Below are 22,490 nucleotides of genomic sequence, written 5' to 3'. Positions count from 1 at the left end.
TGTTTTAAGCAGACTACAGGTATGTTGATAAAAGAATATACAGTACTAAATTATCAAACTGCTGTCAAAAGGCATCGTCAGTTTTACATCAAACGAGGTACTCCAGGGGTCGCTTTTGGCTTCGTCACAATATCATATAGGAGTGCTCCAGAGTAGGCACAGAAGTATAAACACTGTCACTACCTCATATTTTAAAGAGGAAATCAAGTCCAAATATAAGTTAGTCTGATAAGAAAAAGTAAAATATTACGAGGTCAACGGTAAAATTTTGATGGGAATCGGTGAAAAATAAGGACGTTATGACATTTCAAAGTCTCCCTAATTTTTCAGGAAACAGGTCTTGAACAGTCAATATGAATATGTAAATGGCAAAGTGAGCATGTGGTCATTCCCTCACAGCTTGCCATATAGATTGTACGTACCGTACATACAATTTTGAAATTTCCAGTTTTTCATTCAAATGCATTTATGCCCGAGGCTCAAATTCTTGTATATCTAATTAATCACTATTCTATAAATTATTCAACCAGTAATAACATCATGTTTCAGACTTCAATGGCAGAAACATTGAATTTTCGTCATTTTTTTTTTTTTACACGATCAATGGGAAATTGTGAGGGTATGACATGGGTAGCTCATTCATTTGCATATTCATATAAACTGCGCAAGAACTGTTTTGCAGAAATTAGCAGATCTTCAAAATGTCATAACTTCCTTATTTTTCATCCGATTTCAGTCCACATCTCCCGTTGAACTCGTAAGGTTTTACTCTTTTTTTATCAGACTAACTTATATTTGGACTGGATTACGCATTTCCAAAACCATTTTTGCGTATGAAAAGTGTTCTAGATGACATCATCTTTGGTTTCATTTATATTCTTTAAACTTTGTATGGGGGTTTCTTGGCTTTGTAGTTTCTTTGGCCTGAGCACCAAAATAAACGCTCGAGGTACTGCGTACAAGTGGTGACGCCGTAGTTTTGAAGAAGGGGGGGGGGTGGCTTAGTCAGCAGCATTAGTCATTAAAAGTCTATAAAAGGCCTGGATTCGAGGCCCAGTGAAACCAGCTGAGCAATGTTGTGTATCGTCGTGATGTCCCCTTGAAAAAAAAAAGAAATATATATATATATATATATATATATATATATATATATGTATATATGTATATATATACATATATATATATATATATATATATATATATATATATATATATATATATATATATATATATATATATATATATATACATATATACCAAATATATATAAATGAAAGCGAATGATGCCGAACCCTTTGTAACTCGCCCAGATATACAGTAACAAAAGCGCTCACTATGACGGGCAAATGAATCATTAAGGTAATAAGGGTAATGTTAACAGCAATGAAAACAATTATAACAATAACAATAATAGTGATAATAATAAAGAAAGGAAGAAAATACATGAGAAAAAATGTACCTTTAAAGAAAAAGATTTTCTGGTCATAGAATCTCTCGTAGGCGGCGTCGATGTCGTTGGGAAAAGCCTGCCAGAAAAGCTCGGTCAACTCCCCAGTAGATCGCGAGATCAGCTGCTGGGGGAATCGGAGCCGCCAGTACTTGGGCCCCTGGATGGATGACACATGAAACAGAGAGGGAGGGGAGGGGGGTAACAATTATCATTCATACTTACTCATCACTTTGATAAAAATAGATTTTTTTTTTTTTTTTTTAATAGAAGGAAAATGTGACATCCATGTCATATAATATGACGGAAGCGTCACACAACACAAAAATTTTGATGATAAAGACTTATGCTGCGTTTACACCACTCCCGGCAACCACGGCAGCCACGTTTCAGGCCACCGTGGACAAAACGGGATGGACGTGAAAAACGCTGTGAGACGAGATAGGCAAACGCGACAGGCCGTGATTGCCGTGGATGCCGTGTCAGATTTTTAAACTGTCAAAAAAAAAAAAGCCACAGCAGCAGCAGTCTCGATACTATATGAGAAATCTTGTATGCCGTGATTAAACGGGATGAATGCAACGAAACACGACGGCACGTAATAGGTCGTAACAAAAACTTGGAGGCGGTCCGTAGCGGGACGTGACGGAAAATAGTGATGGTCTAGACTAACCGAACGCCGTGAGAATAGCGTCTGATAGCTATATCACTGCGTTCACCGGGACGAGGACTGGAACAAACAAGACTAAAATGCGAAGGAGGTGGGGGGGGGGGGGGAGAGGGGGGCAGGAAGAATGTCCCATCTATCCTCATCGAACTACGTTTCGGGCAAATGTGGCTGCCGTGGCCGCCGGGAACATGGTGTAAACGCAACTTTAATTGCGAGGACCGTACTATCCACGAGACAAATTATTCACAATTGCTCTGAAGCAGGTGATGGCGCTGTTTATCTTTACCAGTCTTCTTCTGTTGCGTCTTTCGCACATTATATACGTATAGAGAGAAATATGGTTGATACTCCATCAAATCAATATTCAAGGGAAACTGTTTATTTGATACATCGCCTGTGAATCGGGAAACGTAATCGAAAATCCTAAAGATAGGTTTTCATGCTGTAGGAAGAACGTCTGATGTACTTAACCCTAAAAGGGCCGGGGGGGGGGGGGGGCGGAATCCGCCCCCCCCCCCTTGACGTTTCGCGCTATAATTCTGTAACGCGAGAAGGCCTCATCGCGAGGCTTCTTGACTTTCTTCGTTCAAGTCTCGCGCAACTTTTGAGACCAAATTTGCAACGTCCGCGCATACTTTTGCGAAGCCACGCCCATTTTTGTAACGGAATGTCGCTCCAAAACGGGCACAATTTTGTGATTTTGTGTACATTTCCTATGGAAAACAGTGCTCTGTCATGAAAGGCATAAAAACCTGATTATTTTTACAATTAATCACTTTCATTGATTAATTTTGTGCTAATTATGGTAGAAAAGTGGTCAGTGACAATTTCCAATGAAAAAACAAAGAAAAAACAAAAGTTGAAAAACAAAGAAATACATAAGAAATTCTGAAAACAATAAAATACATAAGAATTGAAATGAGTTTTGGAAGTTTTTGTGATGTACAATTGTTGAATATGCTAAAACAGATTTACAGATCAAAAATTAGACTCTCAATGCTTTTAATTAAGCTAAAATATCTCCTTGAGCTTAATTTGCATAATTAATTAATTAAAATTAGAAATTGATTGTTTCAAGAAATCTTATGACACAATCTTGTAGATTATGACGCCAGTCTCACGCATGCAAAATTTCGTCGCGATCGCACTTCCGATGGCCGAGATCTCGGGGGGGGGGGGGGGGGGGGGGCGGAATCTGCCCCCCCCCCCCCCCGGTCTGAGCATAGCCAAAAAAGCCCGGCCCCTTTAGGGTTAAAGGTGATGGCTAGCGTGGTAGAGAGCAGAGATAACAACTCATGCAAAGGATTAAAAAAAAAAAAAAAAAAAAAAAATACCTAATGAGGGAGGTTATTAGTCCTGGGACAAAGACTTCATAATACTGATAATGATGCACCAGTCTTCATCTTTTCGCGCGTCTTTTTTTCTTTTCTTTTTTTTTTGTCGGTTGGTGATTTGTTCAAAAAAAAACAACAAAAAAATGTCGCTTCGTTTAAAACGTGACCCGTTAACAGCACGTCCGTATACAGCTGCATGTTGCGAATGGACGCGGCCATGTCGGCATGGCTGATGAGTGGTCCAAGATATTGTGAAGTCCTCTCAATACAAATGTTCTTTCTACGGCTTGAATTCATTAGTTTAACGAGATGTCGGGTGACACTCTTGAAGTATTTATAGTAATGTCTTCTGCCTCGATATTAGAATTATGGGGAGGGGGTGCAGTTAAATTGAATATATCTCCCATATAAGATACATTGCCTGACAGCAGTCAAAAAAGATCATTCAAAAGGCAGTCAATACATTTAGTCAGTTGGCAATCTTGACGCAGAGCAGATTTAGGGTTGAGATGACGTATTTCCTGACATACTACTCTACACAGTGTTTGGGCAGAGACGAGTTTAGAAGGGCCTCTGGTGTGTATGCAGGGCAGTGCACCTGTCCCTCTATGGGCCTAAGACCTGCTTGACGTACGATTGGCTGACGTAAATGCTTTTCGGGTCTTATACCCCCTCTATCTCTTAACGAGTGGTGATTTTGGCTCAAGATCCAAGGGACCCTGGTTCTATTCTCGAGTCTAACTGAGCAATTTTCTGAGCAATCGTACCGTCCCCTGTATACAAAGAGGCAAATTACTCTGTCCCTCGGATAGGACATTGAAATTGGAGGTCCCGTGTGTGTGAGAGTCACAACACACACACGTAAAATATTACGCTCTAATCATTCATGGTGCATAACCCAGTGAAGTGGTTTCGCCTAACATCCAAATGGACCCCATGGAAGACCAGCTGTTGCAGCCGAATATGGGCTTGCCAGCCATGGAAAAAATGAAATAAACTAACAAACTAGTCTCTGTGTTCATTTTAAACGTCACGCTGTTGGGTACGGATGAACTAAACAACCAAGTATGTAACCGGATTGGCAGAGACATTTAAGGATGTTGCTGCAAACTCTTTGGCTGCAGAGCTGAATTTACATTCGGAAATGTCACAGCCTAGAGAAGAAGTAAGCGACAGTAAGGTATCAAAAAACATAATTTTTAAAGAAAATGTTGACAGAAAATAAGTCATTTGATTCACTTTCTTGTAGCTTCGGATTTATGATAGCATCTTATTATAGTATTCTTGATCAATATGCACTTGAATGAAAACATAAGTTACCTGGAATGCAAACAGTTCTCCTCTGATGAGAGAGATAGCATCGTAGTCATTTCGGCATCGGGAGTCTGGCGATTTCGTTGTGGGTACTGGAGTCGGGCCAGGATCTGGGCCGGGGTTTGGGCTGGGGTTTGGGCCTGGGTCGGGCTTTTGGGTCGTAGGATCTGACGGTCTGTCGGGTGGGCCTATATAGTGCAAAGAACAGGACTGAGTTAATTGTAGAGTTAGTTAATTTCTAACGAACTAGTGATATTATATAGCTCCATAATTTGGTACAAATCCCGCACGTCATACAATTACCAATTGTACCAATTGATTATAAAGACCTGACATAATATCGGAAACTTCATTTTTAAAGATATTGCATGCATCTCACAAAATAGCACTACAAAGTTACACGAAACTGAGATCGCATATTCGCATTTATTTTGACCACTTACTGAACTTTTAGTGGTCGATAGCAGACGCAGACTGCCGGCGACCACGATTCTGGTTTAGATACGTGAATTAACTAGTAAGAGTGACACCGACATTGGTTAACATTATGCAATATCGCCCTCACCGTAGATCATCTGTATCCCGAGCTGGTCGTCGTAAGGAAGCCGGAAGTTTTCGATGTAGCCCGGGTAAAACGGAGCCATGAGCGCTCTGCTATCCGTGGAGTGGGCCAGACCCAGACTGTGGCCGATCTCGTGGGCGGCTACTTGGAACAAGTTCGTGCCTGGAAGTCGTTTCGTGGTCCAGAAAACAATAACAAGAACAACACACAAAAGGGGGGGGGGGAGACAAAAACAAAATACATAAAAACAGGTTAGTTACCATAGAAACTGTTGTGGCTTGGCAGATAAAACAACCCAGAGGACCCTATCTTGAGCGCCCCTGGTAGCAATGGTTGTGCCCCTAGGCAAGGATTTTATCCTCATTGCCTATTATTGAAGATGATTACAAAGTCGATGATTTCCATGTTACCTGCGTATAATCACGGTGATAATACTTTTTTACTTAGCGTCCACATGAAACAGTTCACATTTTAACTCAGTTCAACAACAGCACTATACCCCAGAAAAACATCATTGGAAGCATTGAAAGTTCAAGATTTAAAGCTATAGTTTTAAATGAAGTGGTAGGCGTGTATGTCAAAAACAATAAGAGACCGAATACAACAACAGCGACGAGAATGAATTCCTCTTAACTACTACTGTCAGATAATTTCGTATCATGGAGTAATATTCGACTACACTTTACGATCGCGTAATTCACGTTTGCTTGTACATTATCGATGAACAGTCAGGATGGGATCTAAAGCCCGCCGCACACTATACACGACTCACGATTATATGACTGACAGACTTCGGATCTGAAATAAACAAGCGTGTTTATTCTGGGACTATTGTGATTTATTTTGGATCCAAAGTCAGTCGTACAGTCGTGAGTCGCATAGTGTGCGGCGGGCTTAATACTGAAAAAAAAAAATAGAGAAAGGGGTTTGGATATGAAGGATTTAAAACCCTGAACAAATTCATCATAGACTTCTTTGGAAATGACAACCTACCGTCGTAGGAGTTAATGGTGAATGTTTCCTCGTCATCGAAGTGGACGTCGCCGTCGAGATCGCCCCAGCCGCTCTGGGGAGGGTAGGCGTGAGCGAGGGTGAAGCCGGGCCCATCAAAAGGGTACTGGTCACCGTGGTCTCTGACGCCGAAGCTGAGGTAGATGTCGGCACGCCCGCTCGTGACCTCGGTGAACTCCAGAGGGGTGACTTTTTCCCAGATCTTGAAGGCCCGCCTGAGCTCCGTGTCAGTATCTCTGGGGGGCATATCCCTGGTTCTCCTCAAAATACTATTAAAAATTAATTAATTAATTAATTAAAATAAGCACGTAAGAAGGAGACAGAAGTGATTCATTCGGGAATAAAGGCTCAGTAGAAGTGTTTTACCTCGGGACGGTCCATCCCACTTAATTCTGTTGTGAATTCTTTGGCCTTCGGAGCGCAAGTATGTCCTCTATCAACTTCATTTTCTTGCTTACGAAATTGTCGGCGGTAGGTATGGCATTTCTGAAAAGATTTTCGAAATTCCATTTGCAATATCATCTTTGAATCTAAAAAAACTTCTTGTGGATGAGATGCTCTGTCGATCGGCGGTTTAGGTATGTCGTGAAATTATGAGAAAATTTGGTTGGAGAAATCTTGATGGATGAGTGAAAAAGAAAAAAAATCGATTCCAATAAAAGGCAAAAATCTGCATTTCAGAAAATTTTTCAAAAGAATACTGAAATATTAATCACACCTTCTTTGCAACAACAACAACAAAATCACATTCAATCAAATTCATCATAGAAGAAACTGGATATGTCAATGCGCTTCTTAAAAGTGGCAAAGACTCATGAGTGCCGGATGGACGGACGTGAGGTTGGTATGATTTTCTCATTGCAACATACCGGAATGTCAGCTTTCTCTTTGTCCATTTGCCACCGGTGTGTGCGTATCTGCGCATTCTTCCACCGAGGACGTGTCCGTCGCTATCCTGGCCCGACGGGTCGGGAACGCCACATCGTGGTTGGCGCATCTTCGCCAGAGTCGCTTCGTCAACGCGGCCCGTCAGGGGCACATCCATGTACAGCTGCATGTTGCGAACGGATGCGGCCATGTCGGCATGGCTGATCAGTCTCTCGACGCTGGATGGGTCGTTCAAGGGGAGGCCCTGGTACTTCTGCATGTAGTTCTATGGACAGATTAGACATCAGACACACAGCCATAGTTAGATTTTACTTTGAGATGCGATTTATTGGACAGGAAACGTCAGTAGTGTTGGATCAACGACATGAAACTTGAGTTTTGTTTAAACAAAAGTCAATGAAAGTAAGAGTCTCATATTTTGCTTGCTTTTTTCAGTGTATGGAAATGAAGCATTGTTATCAGTGGCGGCACTGTTGAATAGTGGATAAGACTCATGACTTTCAATGGGAGGTATCGACTTCGAATCCCATCATGTGCCTAGGTCCTTTGACAGAACGTTGGGGTTTTTTTTTTCCGACTCCCCGATCAGGTTTAGTATGTGCAGGTCAATGAAATAGAAACCAGAAAATGGCACGAGACAGACAGTTACCAATCCCGTCTGAAGGACTGAGCAATGATGATACAGAACTGCTGCGGTACCTTGCCTGATATAGGACATAATCACTGCTACAAGCAGACTTGAATCAGGGGCATCACAATCGAAACTCCATTGTCTTATATTCACTGAGCCGCAGTGGTTCCTCAACTTTGGTGATAATGGTGCTTGACACGAGACTACAATAGGAATGAACACATCACGTGATCGTACTAGGTGACGATTCAATGTCATGTGATCATTATTAAGGTCATACAGAGTGTGACAATGCCCGGGGGTTCCGCCGGTACTTGGTTGAATTTATTTGTGACTTCACTGACTCCGTGGTAAAAGTCCTCGGAGGCCAATGATGAAGTAACAACAAAACAAACAAACAAACAAACAAACAAACAAAAAACTAACTAGCTAGCTAGCTAACTAACTAACTAACTAGAAAAAAACTAACCAGCTAACTAACAAAATAACTACATATGTAACTAACAAACAAACGAACAAATGGCAGAAACTCTACTATACAATGTGTGCCTAAAGACTACGCCCAATATCGTCGAGTCTCCGTTTTATCCAGCTTTCCAATAACTCTTGTCCAAGGGTCCTTCTGTTGTGTCACATTTGAATCAAACACATTTCCATCATCAATAATGATAAAGGCCAAGGGGACCAGGGTGTTGATTTAAAACTTTGTTTGTTTGTTTGTTTGTTTGTATTTTTGTTTTTGTGTTGTTTTATTTTCTCGTTCCTGGGCTCTTGAAGGAACATTTCGTCTGTACTCATATTGGCCTTAGAATTCCTACGTCCTATGTCTCTTTAAATGTCTCTTTTCACATATCTCTGCGTAAGTAAAATTTATCTTTGGCAAGATTACTTCTACACTGTGCTAGGTTCCATACAATTGGCCAAAAAAAAAAAAGGAAAATAGCGATGTGGCATTCTTAACAGTGGCTATTGAGGTTTCGTTTTAATCATAAGCAAAATCAAACGCACTGGTATAGTTTTACCACAGGAGAGTTCATTTGTGACGGAATAATGATAAGACAGCAGACAAATACAATGAAAACAGACTGAAGTTCGAACGTAAAAGTACTCCTGCTAAATGGGTCGACACACAATTTACTGGAAGGTTAAGATAAGCTGTCGGTGTACGTATAGGGTAGCATCGGGAAAATGAGCCCTATACTTTTGTATCTTTGTTTCCCGCTGTTGGCGGTTTCGGAGTAATTAGACCACCGCCCCTTTGTGATTTTCGGTATTCTGGTTTTCGTTTCGACACTTTTGTCTTCTCGACCTCAAATTATAAAACAATTTTGAATTTAGATGTAGGCCTATTTAATGTTTTTCGATGCATAATCACTGATATTCAAAAATACTGAAAAGAACAATCACAGGCTCTGGTGCAGTATCGTTATTTAAGGCAACGCCCTGAAGTACACCTCTTGCAAAACACAATTGTGAAAGTTCGTAAAAAGTCTAATGACATGGATGTCATGTGGTGTATAATATAGTTGTCAACTTTGCCTGTCATTCAAAATTTCAACAAGTCCGGTCTCTTGATAAAGAAGAACGGAAGAACTGTAGGAGAGCTCTGACACATGTGTAATGTGTTTTACAGTAGGCATATTAGGCTACATGCTACATGCAACAGTACCTTATTGATTCGAGGCAGCGAGGAATCTTCTAGTTATTGGTAGTTGAAATATTATGTCATGCTGTAACCATACGTCATAAAATTATGGCAGGCACGTGAAGGGAAGGGGACGTGTCATATTAGTTGGGGGAAGTCTCCTTGATCAGAAATTCCATCCAAAGGAGTTATGCTACCCACCTCTGCCTTATTTCGTTTTTGGTTTTTTTTTTCTTATCTATCTCCGCGGATTTGCAGGCTCGGAGTTAAAATCAAAATAGTCATAATTTGACAGCTTTAGACAAGAAAATGATGCCAATATCGATTATACTTCATATTTGACTCACATTGGAAGATTTGGGAGATATAGTGAGGGTTGATAAAATAAGATAAGACCATGATAATCATGACGATCATGAAAATGTCACCAGACGCTGTCACACTTTCCTTCCTACGGACATAATGACGGACAGAGGTAATTACCTCCTCACTATTTTCATTGATGTTAGTTATTTGTTTGAGCCAGTTTTTATTTGTTTGTTTTTGTGTTTTTGTGTGGGTTTTTTTTTTTTTGTCTTTTTTTTTTGGCAAAAAGCCGTACGGCTGAGGTTGCTTTGTGACAATCCCAATGAAGAATGCACGAAACCAGGGATCGAGGTGGAATCCATCTCCCTGGTACCACCGTTGAACGAAACGCGCATTTCAGAACAAGGTACATTGCGGGTCTACTTCCACACAATACCGTATAAGCCAAAGCATCATGGTAATTACCAATCCTTCTGCTTTGTCACACCTGTTACAACATTTTACCGTTCTGGCGAGGTTTTATCTAGTTTACGGATGTTGTATGAATCCTGTTTAACATGCTTGACCATGCCATGTTTGGTCAAATGAAACAAGCATACTATTAAAACCTACTTACCAAGAAACGGCTAGGCCACGGCTAGGTCTCTGATCATCTTGCTGAATTACATTTCTCACATTTCAGCCTTACCTGTACAAATAATCTATAAAACTTAATTCTATTTTCACTTATAGTTAAGACATTATTTTCTTTCGTTTATTCTTGCCTGATCATTTCACGTTCTAAATGCGGCAAACATTTATTACCATACTCCTTCAGACTGTAGGCTATGTAATGAAGAAGAAAGTGATTAAGAAACCTACCCATACAGGGGGTACGAAAGCCAATAATTAGAAACAAGTCGATCTATACCTTTGGATTTATACCATAAAATGCTTTCTTATCGCAGGTTGTGCACTCCCATCATTCCAGCTATTTGTCTGCCTTCCATAGTAACGAAGCTGCTTCGTGCGCACCTCCTATCTTTCGTAAACCATTGTGTATCTATTTGTTGTTATTTTCTTTCCTTATTTGGTTAGGGACACTGTTGTTTTAATGGGTGTACGTATGTCGGACATTTACGGTCAAGTGCTTCAGCAGATACGATTTTATTTACAAACAGTTTTTATGGAATGGATGAGACAGTAATCTCTTTTATTGGGTAGATCGGTCAAATTGGTTCGCCGCTCCGCAAACAAAGGTGTAGGTAATAAAGGTTTGCAAGTCCTCATTTTGCTCCATAGAGCCCTGCATCCGGAGAGACAAAAATAACTTCTTCCACAAAAAGCCAAAACAAGCCAACAAAACAAAAAGACAAAAAAACAATTCAAATAGAGAGAATTATACGCAAGAACAAAAAGGAAAAGGACAGTTTTGAGAACCCTGCACCAGATTCCCCCCCCCCCCTTTCCTTACTCTCTCATGCACTCTCGCTTACGTCAGTGTAACGGTCCCACGTGCTAAGACTTGTGTATGGTCATTGCTTCAAATGTCACAGCATCCCACACGCATCCCGTTGATAGAGTACAATAATTCTCCAAGGTGCTTGGTGGGTATGATGTGCGTTAGTCACTGACCCAATATAGATTGTGTGGTGAAGTTTGCATCAGTTGTCAGTGGCTGGTCGGAAAGAGGTTATAAGGGCAATTTAACCCCGGTTAAAGGGTTCGTGCAGTCAGCAACCATAAGCCAGCAACCTTGCAGAAACTTTCAATCTTTACAATATAAAATCCGAGATACTTGTAGCCGCGGAACGCCGGACGGACCTAGCATTGCCCAGATCATTTTCAACTACAAAATACGTATGACATCTCAAAGAGCATTATATTTATTTCCAGTCTTAAGAAAGGTAGAAGGGAAACACGAAATTACGACTGTTGGGACGTACGTATACTATATCACAAAATTCATAATGATAGGATTGATAATTATAGACGAAGACTCTAGTGTGCTTGCAAACGAGAGGAATTCCCTCTTACGAATCTAAATTATATCATACACTTTGAAATGTCAGCAGGAAGTGTTGACAGACATCTGAATAAGAGACTGCAACGCTCTTTATTTGCATGAGGATCGAGCGACATGTGTTTCTGGAGTTTCCTTCCGTCCATGATTATTGTGTATTGTTCAACGCGACTTTCACTTTCCTAGAGGATAAAAGACCTACTGTATATCCGTCGATAGAGGGGAGGTGGTGATACATTCTTTAAAAGGCAAAGTACATTATACAAATAGTCATTGGTCATGAGAGGAATGGTGTAGGATTTCACACGATATAAAGATGAGAAGATCTACTAAGTCGAGTATAGATTGGATATACTGCATCTCGCCATCCACCGAGTTCAAATTGAAAACTATGATGAATTGTAAAGGCAAATACTTCACAGCTATGACACAACTATTTAAATGGTTTGATACCCATAATATAAATCCGTCCAGTGATTTGAAGAATGAATGAATCATCGTACGATGTGTAAAGGGCACGTTTGCCCAAAAAAGGACACTTCCGCAAAGTCCGTCTCAGCTCAGTTAATTCAAACCGGGAGTCACACATCAAAAAATAAACAATGAATGAAAAATCATCTTGGATTATTTTGGCAGCCTGCGCGTGTGATACTCTCACGGTGACGTGACAATCAAGTTCGCGTTTCGAATCAATACAAATTGATTAAGTGGAATTTCCTTTGTGTTTGGTCAGGAATCGGATCGTTTTTGTACAGTTGAGTCAAGTCAGTGACTCACATGAAATACGTGGAGTGAGTCGACGTGTGACCGAAATACTAACCTGCGTACAGAGAGCAGCATATAATCAATCATTGAATGATTGTCATGATTGTGACTAAAAGGAATACATCGTCACTTTGAATTCATAGTTACAGTAGTGAACATCAAAGAAAGGCGTTAAATGACGGCACAGTGTTCTTCTTGTTTTCCTTTATTCGGAAACGATCTCGTCATGAAATAGGCTAACAATTTCATACGTTCATGTCTTTTTCTGTTTATTCATTAGGTCATTTCCAAGTCAGTTGACGATATGATTCGCAAATCATTATGCAAGATCTGCGGGTCTTACTACCTCTATATCATACTCCTCCGCGTAAAGAAAGCTTATTTATACAGGAGCTTTGTTTATGTGAAAGAGTCCAACACGTTTGGAGTTACAGGGGGGGGGGGGGGAGGAAGAGAGATGGTAGAAAAGCAAAACATAAGGCGTCGTTTGATCTAATCACCTCGCTAAGTGCTGGAAAAAATGTGAGTTTGGCGCGGCTTTACGTCATTTTGAGATTACTCCCACACATACTCACACTGAACTGAAAGGAAAGTAATGTACGGAGTCATTAGAATCTTCTTTTCTTCTTCTTTTTCTAAATCTAAAGAAATCTAAGTCATCAGGGAATGCTTCAAAAGAGACGGAGGAAGAGAAAATATGTTAAAGCTGTAATCGTGGGTTCATTGTTTAAACACATCGGTTTGTCTTGCTTCACTTCACAGATTATTTGTCCCTTTGTCAGTGAACTTTATCAATTCAAGCAAATACAATTGATCTGCTGAGCCAGAAAAGAGGAAAGTAAGCTAAGGTCTGTAATCTCATTTCATCTGAGCAAACTTTCACATTACACTGCTCAAGGAATTCCAACGCCAGGCAACAATACGAATTGAAGTTCAGTGTGTACAATTATTATATACGATAAAGCCCGAAAAAAAAGTGACGCATCTTAGAACGATAAGTGGTTTCTACCACAATGTCATCAGCGACACCGTATAAGACTACGGTTGACATGTTCACAAACAATCAACTATTTGATATGATTTTAGTCTCTCTCAAAGTATGAGATACTACAGTAATGACTCATTTCGATACCTATCCTACAACAAATCCTGAATGTAGACCAGCCTGTAAACCCTATTCACACAATAAAAACGATTTAATGTGATAAGAATAATGTGATAAAAGTAATTACCTTGGCATAATTTATATCGACTAGTGGCTTAAAATTAAGACAATAGTGCAAATTAAATTGAAAATCCGTGTTTTTTTCTATTTCATGCTGGCTTTAATGAGAAAATGCAATTACAAAACCCAAACAAGCCGGACTGTGTACAAGCATAGGAAAGCTGCCGAACTTCGAAGTATCGAAAATCATGCGGTGTCACGACACAATATCCGCCACAATAACATAGACTATTGGACGCAGTGACGACCTGATCACATGTAAAAATCTGTCAATTATACACTAAAAAAAAATAATAATAATAAAAATAAAAAATAGGAGTGCAAATATGGATCTCTATAGGGATACAGACGCTTGTCCCTATACAGGCCACCCTAAAGGTGCACAAATGCACCCCATATAGGGGTACACAATCTGCACCCCTATTTTTGGTGCAGACATGCACCATAATTATGGGCTACTTATTTGCACCTCTGAGGTGACAAGGGAGTACCCCTAGGGTTCATTTCAGTACCCTTAATGATACAAATCAGTACCCCTAAAGGTGTATGTGAGCACCCCTAAGGGTGCATAAAAGTACGCATGATGATACAAATTAGTACCCTCAAAGGTACAAATAATTAGTACAATGTACCTCATACGGTGTATGCATGTCTGCACCCTAGGAGGGGGTGCAAACTGTATACCCCTGTATGGGGTGCAGGTGTGTACTTTTAGGGTGGCTTTTATAGTGACTGCACCTTTATGGGTCCATATTTTTTGCACTCCTATTTTTTTTTAGTGTGTAATATACACGTGTATCTACACTATTGAGCTACATTGTTTTAGTAGCTCTTTGGTTACACAATCTATAACCCTGCCTCCATTTCGACAAAGTAGACATTGCTATCAGTTGTTGCAAACCTGAAACAATTTGAAGGGCATCTTGTAATCTTTTTTTCTTTCAATTAATGTTACTTAAGAGAAGGAAGTAAGTAACGATTTTGTGCTTGTGTTTGTGTGTGAGCGTGAATTTGTTTGTGTGTGGGTGTGTGTGTGTGTGTGTGTGTGTGTGTGTAAGTGAAAGGAAACACGTATAGTCATGATATCATCTGCCTACTATGCATTACCGCTATTCTGGGAGGTATGGAATATAAAACTTTGAAATGCATTTTCGTTTGTTTGTTTGAGTTTACTGAGGTTTAATAGACAACTTGAACTTGGACGGGAATATCCCTGAGCGCCATATTCTCAGAAATGGTCTATCACAGAGATGGTGCGATTACATTGCCAAAGAAGGAAATATAGTTATAAAGCCAATTTTCATTTTCCTTTCTGTCTCGATCTCGAAATAATAATTAAAATGATAATGATTAAAAAACGTAAAGTGCCCCGGAGTCCTCTGAATATTGACAGTTCACCTTGCTGGGTGATGCCATGTAATTTTCAAGAAGAAAAAAAATGACTGCGTTCCGGTCCTATGCGATAGCATGCGATATGATGCACTGGAATACGGAATTTCCAAATACAAAATAATTCTCTACGAGAAAAATAATATTTGCGACATCTGCAGGCGAGACTAGAGGTAAAGAGTAGGCCCCCTTACTTATATGACCACTATCAACCACAAGTTGAATGTGTGATTATGTGGTTGCTACCGTCTCTACCGTCTAATCACAATGACACGTCCCTTAATTTGCTGACGCAGATGACTTCACAAATTACTAGACTAATTTAGAGAACCCGCTGCTTCCGTTGCTTGATAGTAGACCTGGTGTGATATACTGCACATCAACACAGACTTCAAATCAATTTACACGGAAGATAACTTTTATATTGAGCAGATCAAACAAACAGAATATAGGAAATTTTAGCAATATCAGTTAAAATCTCACAAAATAGTTTAGATGATGATGTGATCACCTCACGAGTCTCCAACTAAACTGCACACCAATCTGCACTAAATTGTCTCCTCTTTGACAAACAGTCAAGAGAAAGTCTTGCAAACTAGGCCTAATAGCTTTAATTGTTTTACAAACTTAACAGCGATAAATCTTAATGGAAATGGGCAAAAATTGTGACATCATCGATCACAAACACTATAACTTCTTTTAAACTTCAGAATTTTAACAAAAAGGGAGAGTTTTTACTAACTTTGTAGTCTATTATATGTATGACCATGGAGTGGAAATGCGCCAACTATCAACTCAAAAAGAAGCTCCCTTTACGTATGCCGTACACCTTCAATATTCTAAACGTAGAAGCAGGAAGGTCTCATCTCACCTCCCTGGTCTCACCTCCCTGGTCTATAAAATACGCAATAATGAAAATTGTCACATGTGTATAGTATGTTTTTGCTATTGTCTGCAGAAATAATGTTAACATTTCCAGATGAGCTAAACAACAACAACAACAGCAACAGTAAAGAGCCTGGAAAATGACCTACAGTGATGACGTAGACAGCGTCACAAGTGAAACTCTTGTGACACAATGAAAACCCTGTGACATTAACAACTAATTCAATGGGCAGGCCGATACAACAGGTGTCAGTTTATCCGTGGAGCTACAGGATACAAAGCGACATCTCTCTCAGCCTACCCACGTGGGTGGGGCCGAGGAGGTAGAGCAAAAGAAAGGAAATACGCGAAAGATGACTCATAAAGAGTGAGAGAGAAAAGGAACTATTATACCAGGACTCTTGGAGACATGTCCGTTTTAACAGTGCAATTGATACTTCTATGGCCTTGAGTATGATCAGCTTCCTGTCTAATTAAATGACAGAAAGCAATTTGATCGGCTAAAACAAGAGCAGAGTCAGAGGAGCTCTTTCACTCCTCATTAGAAACTGTAAAAGTGATCAATAATAATAATAATAATAATAATAATAATAATAATAATAATAATAATAAATCATTTATTAAGCGCGAAACATATGTTTAGATATTCTACTGCATTCAAGCATGTCAAGAGCTCTTAAATTCCTATGTTGCATATTAATGCTGCATGGGAAGTAAAAAAGAAATAGGCCTATGCTAAAACAAAAAAAGTTTTCACTTTAGATTTAAAGCTGTCTAAAGTCTGACATTTCCGAATGTCTAATGGTCTAATAGAGCGAAGTTCTATTTCTATTACACCATTTTCGGTCTGTTGGAATTTGGCATTCTGCCTTATGATGGTTATCATGTTAATGCAGTTATTTATAGTGTTAATGATATAGTCATTAATCTGTTGCATTTCATTATTAGATTTTTATTGGCCAGGCAACTTGCAATTTCGTTCTTTCTCACTAAAAAGGGAGGCCCATCTTTACAATCATGCATTTGTGAAGGTTAAGTGTAAATGCTATTTCAGAAAGTCAGTGCGATGATTGAACATGGATAAACATACGGATCTATTGAATGTTTGAAGATTGTGAAGCTGCTTATTTGTTTGCACACCCTTCGTTGTTTTGAAGATGTATAAACGTGCGTGTGTGATATGTGTGTGTGAGTTTGTGTGTGTTTGTGTTTGTGTGCATTCTATGGTTTGTAATCATAACAGTAAACCCCATTTCCAGTATAATCAAAATATTCTGTGAACTTATCTTTTATTTTGCATTCTGATGTAATTTATGTATTCAATTTCTGTAAATTATTTATATGTTTCTGTTGGAAATGGAAAAATAAATGAATGAATGAATGAACAAAGATGTAGTGTATGTGATTTACACATGACTATCTGAAAGTCAAGAAAGTCATCTCGGGGAGTGTGTGTATACGTGTGTGAGCGTGTAATCAAGACGTGTGAGAGAACGATGTGTGCCTAAAATTAGAGACTATGTGATGAACAACAACAACAACAACAAACCAAGACATAAAAGATACTCGGAAAAGGACAGCACCAATTTGTGATACATCATCCAAAGGATTTCTGGTGTATATCCTGAGAAGATATTTTTGACAATATATAATCAAGCTATGCTGTTTCTCCTCATTACATGTAAAAATTGTGACCATGACAGTTGTTTCTTTTCACACCATAATTATGTCAATAGACTTTAAGTCTGGAAATTTTCGATGAGTAACTTTCCCCGCGACAAAGAAGGGAAATCCAGGCCTTCGGGCATGCGTCATTTCGTTGCCATGGTAACACGATCACAAAACGGCTCGGATGTTTACCTGGATTATGCCTGCAGACAAAAGGAGGGGCAGTATACAACATCCGGGGATCCTCGTACAAATGTGGCGTCAAATGTCATTGGTGTGATACATACACCGGCCATCAAAACAATAACGACATTGTCTGATGTTAACAACAGATACATGAATAGCAAAAAGAAATCTGTAAAAACATGAGGAGGCGTGGCTTTATCGTACCCTAAGTGGGATTAAGAGATCTGTTTCACGGTGATAAAGTATGATGCCTATTGTTTATTCCTTGTCCGTTTGTTAGTTGTTGTTTGTTTTTTATTCTACTAGACATTGCCTGAAAGCATCACATAGAATAAAGCACAGTGAAAAAAAAATGCCCTCATCTAAGAGAAGAACTTCTAGAAATCAATCTACCTACAATCCTTCAGTTCACGCTCTTAGCGTAATATAAAGTACAAACTGTGGTTTCATACATACTCATCAGCTTATAATCGCGATTTCTTTTTTTATTGGAAAAAGACACAATGATATACATCCTCGTATTAATTTGTACTCACCAGTATTACGGTTTCACTAGTCAGTAGTTCTCTTTTATTATCGTTCATTGCCAAGTTGTGATATGGAATCAAACCAAACAGGATTTTATTCAAGAAGGACCCTCCGCACTTTGAGGGCATGAACTCTGATGACTTTGTTTCTATTCAGAGAAGAAAAAACAAATTATAGCTTGGATCCTCGCTCAACGCTAATAAAGTATTTTCATTCCAATTAGGAGCTGTGCCAGCATTTCCTTGTGAAGATGTAAAGATAAACGTGCCTATATATGCATAAAACACCATTTTGATAATAACCGATGGTAATAACTATTTCTAACTGCAAATCATCGACAAAAAAAAAAGGTATCAAGACCTGTAGCATGAATACACTGTATATGTGCAAAGAAGTGGGTAGCAAGATGAGAAATGAGAGCAAGCAAACAAGTTAAAGGGGATGGCTAGTAACTGATCAGTGGGAATCAGTGGGAATGCTGAGGGATGATTGCTCCAATCCTTGTGGGATTCATTTAAGAGTACACTATATATCTACTGTTGTGTGAAAATTATTTGCTTCAGAACGGTCTCATATTCAAGTAATGTGCAGATTAATGCCCCGTCACTGACCGGGCACGCTAACCTGGAAACATTAAAATGCACATTACTTGAATATGAGACCATTCTGAAGCAAATAATTTTCACACAACAATAGATATATAATGTATTCTTAAATGAATCCCACAAGGATTGGAACAATCATCCTCCAGCATTCCCACTGATTCCCACCGATCAGTTACTAGCCATCCATCCCCTTTAAGGATCGGCGTCATCTCTTCAAAAACCTCGCTTATCTTGTCATTAAATTCTTGTCTATTTCTACTCGATACCTACATGTGTATGCGTTATACATACATACATATATATATATATATATATACATATATATATATATATATATATATATATATATATATATATATATATATATTTAGTAAAGCATACAATAGTAAAGATACGAAGAATGTTACGGTAATAATAACAAGCTATACATATACCCAGACAAATTTCATGCCTCGAATAGTCCTAATGCAGTATTTCACTTGGCGAGGGGTGAGTGTGGGGTTTAATAGTCAATGATCACAGTTGCTCAAGTATAATTAATGAACTTGCAGATTGTTGCGGACGAATGTAAATGTCAATTTGAAATTTGATAGCTCTTGCATGTAGCTGTTTATAGCCATGATAACACAGTGTCTCGTAGCGCATTGCCACTGAACCGACTTCGTCTTCTTGGACCACATGGCAAAAAAAAAAAAAAAGAAAGAAAGAAAGAAAAAGAAAAAGAAAATAAAAAAAAATAAAAACTTTGTCGTGAGGCATTGCCTACCTCTCGCAGTCTCGTGGTCGGATATTGCATTAGACATTGACTATATTAGGACTCATATGAACTAGGTCAATTTCGTGATTTGTCTCGGCAACAAGAACGCATTTGGCGGTTCTCCTCCGGGAGCGGAGAAACTGATTTGGCTGCAGTGTGGCAATGAATTGCACTTTAAGCAGTGTGCATTGTAGAAAGATCTTGCAAGTGCACCTTGACGTGGTTATACCTGGCTTTAAAATCCTCTGTGGGGAAAAGAGGGGTCCACCGCAGGTTCAAATTTCATACTAGCGACCAGAACTGGGAAACGTTTCCATTGCCGCTTTCAGGAACTGTGCTCGACATTAAAGGTACGCGATTCAAAATAAATGGAATAAAAGAGAAGTGAGTTCCTCGTGTGGTCGACCTTCACAAGTGCAAAACTGTGAAAATAAGAGGAACTAACTGTATGATTAACAAGATGTGAGACCAAACGAAATGAAGATTATAATGGGGCGGACTTCTGCCGTAGAGCCCGCGGTTCAGTATTACCGAAATATGGCTGATATTTTGGGGATGGTGCTTTACAAAGAGTTAAGGGTCGTCAATATGACGAACAACACGAGGTGTTCCATGTCCGAAAGGACACTAAACAAATGCTAAAGCTAGTGCGCATCGGTGCATATTTCCTGAAACAATAAGCATTTTGATCGCAGGTATGCTTTGCACTAAAAGTGAAAACATATTTCTTCTCTGCCTGCAGAACTTTCGATTATTGTTCAATCTAATGTACACGTACGCTTTAAAAATAACTTTGATATAACATAACTTCAGGCAGGTAACTACGTAAACGTGAAATATTAGCAAGGGGAAAAAAAAAAGGTTAGTGGGAAGTATACTACAATCTCATAGGCTGTTAGCTTTGAATACCCGATCTTGGTTACTATTTTACACAATTTTCGTAATCAATTATTGATAGTCGACAAATCGGGCCACAACAGTATCCAACCATCTTGTGCGCTAGACTGAATCGCATCCAACTTGTTGGAAAATACGATTGCTAGATAGAGGAACGTTCTACCCACAATGCTGAACGGAGAGAGCCCTGCTGTGCAAACAAAAGTCGTAGGCATACGAAATTATTCTACACTTTTGATTCAAAATACTCCAACTCATCATCCTGGCCAATCGCGTCGGTCAGGTAAGTTTCCTGGTAGACCCTTTCGATGTATTGCGAGCAAATTCCAAATGGTGGAAGATGAATTTTGAGCCCTTCTGGGAACTATGTTTTAGTTTTAAACATGGCCATCGTATGGAGACATCCGTGTCCATGGTGTCGTAAACGAGTGTCAAGTTACACGAAATTCGCATTCTGCTGGCACTGCTCATTTTGGGAGGCCCAACGTAGTCATTGCATCAGAAGACAATCTTGTATTGACAATCCTAGTCCTACCGTATAATGGCCAAACCATAAACGAGTGTGATGGCACCGTCTTGCTGGTATCATCATCTTCAATAATATTATGGGGCAATACGGATCTCGAAATCCGTTTTCATCAAGTGTATAGAGATTTGCAAAATTTTGATGATAGAATTACATTCGCGGAAAATCATGTATAGGGCACCTACGGGTAACTCGGACCAAAGCGTAGATATATTAAAGCAAGCAGAATGGCTGAGACATCCAAAAACAAAGCAAAACAAAGCAATTATAATAAACGGCAGGTCCATCTTTTTATTTGGATTGCTCTATTCAAGATATCTCAGCCATCAAAACCAATTTTCATCAAATAAATATTGAATTCCTTCTGTAGTTACATCCGCTTTCACATTTCATAAGAGGTTCCTCATTATCTCACCAAAAATGTTAGAAACCAGAAGTTAGGTCTCAACCAAAACTATACAAGCCCTTTAATAACGAAAGTCCATTGCATAGAAATTTAAAAAAAAAAATATATGTTCCCAAATTATTTTCTTTTTAATTCATATAATATATAAAGATAGTAATTTGGGGACCTAAACAGAACATATGAAGTATGAATAAGATGTTATCTCCCTTACATTTTATCGAGGATCGCCAGTACTATTATTTCTAGAGGTCTATCAGCATCGACCAGATGCAACAATGTTAACAAGTCGAACCGCTAAACATCCTTTATTCTGATTAACCCGGTCGCGAGGTATACAGCGGAGATGATTAAAAAATATGTTATTACGAGAAGAACTAACATTCCATTTCCGATCGGGCTGCGTTTTGTTTCCGGGGACGTCATCTGAGAAGATACCGAAGGCACCGAAAAGAAATGTCTGTGACGCCTCCATACACGCTGGTTACTTCTTCGCACCTGAATGGCTTATATTCTCATGGTCCTGTGAAATTACAGGATACACTTATAGAAGAGCCAGAGCCACTGTATAAACCATAAAAAATGTTTTTGTACGTCATGAAAACTGATTGGCACGCATCCTTTCACGACTGTAATAATTTCTCCTTTTGTCTTCTTGCTGCATGTCAGCTCATGAGATATTAACAAAACGGACAAGATAAAGACGTATTAAATCAAAGAGGACGCAAATATGAGAGAGTCGTGGTCATTGCAAAGAGTAGGCCCTATGTTATCAGGTTATGAAAGAGCGTTAATTGGAAGGTGATATCAAATGAAAGGTGATGTACAATCGAACTGGCATTTCCA

At 39.2% G+C, this 22,490-nt stretch overlaps 1 protein-coding gene across 1 annotated transcript in view; it reads right to left on the bottom strand.

Moving 5' to 3' along the window:
* LOC140227643 (collagenase 3-like) overlaps positions 1-22,490 on the bottom strand; it is a 50,123-nt gene that overhangs the window by 25,164 nt on the left and 2,469 nt on the right. Inside the window, exons 3-7 of the mRNA XM_072308060.1 lie at positions 7,208-7,491; positions 6,321-6,607; positions 5,331-5,489; positions 4,772-4,953; positions 1,460-1,607 (exon numbers count right to left, since the gene is read on the bottom strand). Of these exons, the coding sequence (XP_072164161.1) occupies positions 1,460-1,607; positions 4,772-4,953; positions 5,331-5,489; positions 6,321-6,607; positions 7,208-7,491 (1,060 nt within the window). The remainder of the gene's footprint in view (positions 1-1,459; positions 1,608-4,771; positions 4,954-5,330; positions 5,490-6,320; positions 6,608-7,207; positions 7,492-22,490) is intronic.

This window comes from Diadema setosum, chromosome 4 (genome assembly GCF_964275005.1).
Source record: "Diadema setosum chromosome 4, eeDiaSeto1, whole genome shotgun sequence".
Taxonomy (NCBI): domain Eukaryota; kingdom Metazoa; phylum Echinodermata; class Echinoidea; order Diadematoida; family Diadematidae; genus Diadema; species Diadema setosum.
Note: the sequence above shows the minus strand (reverse complement) of the source record. Positions and strands in the feature narration are given on the sequence as shown.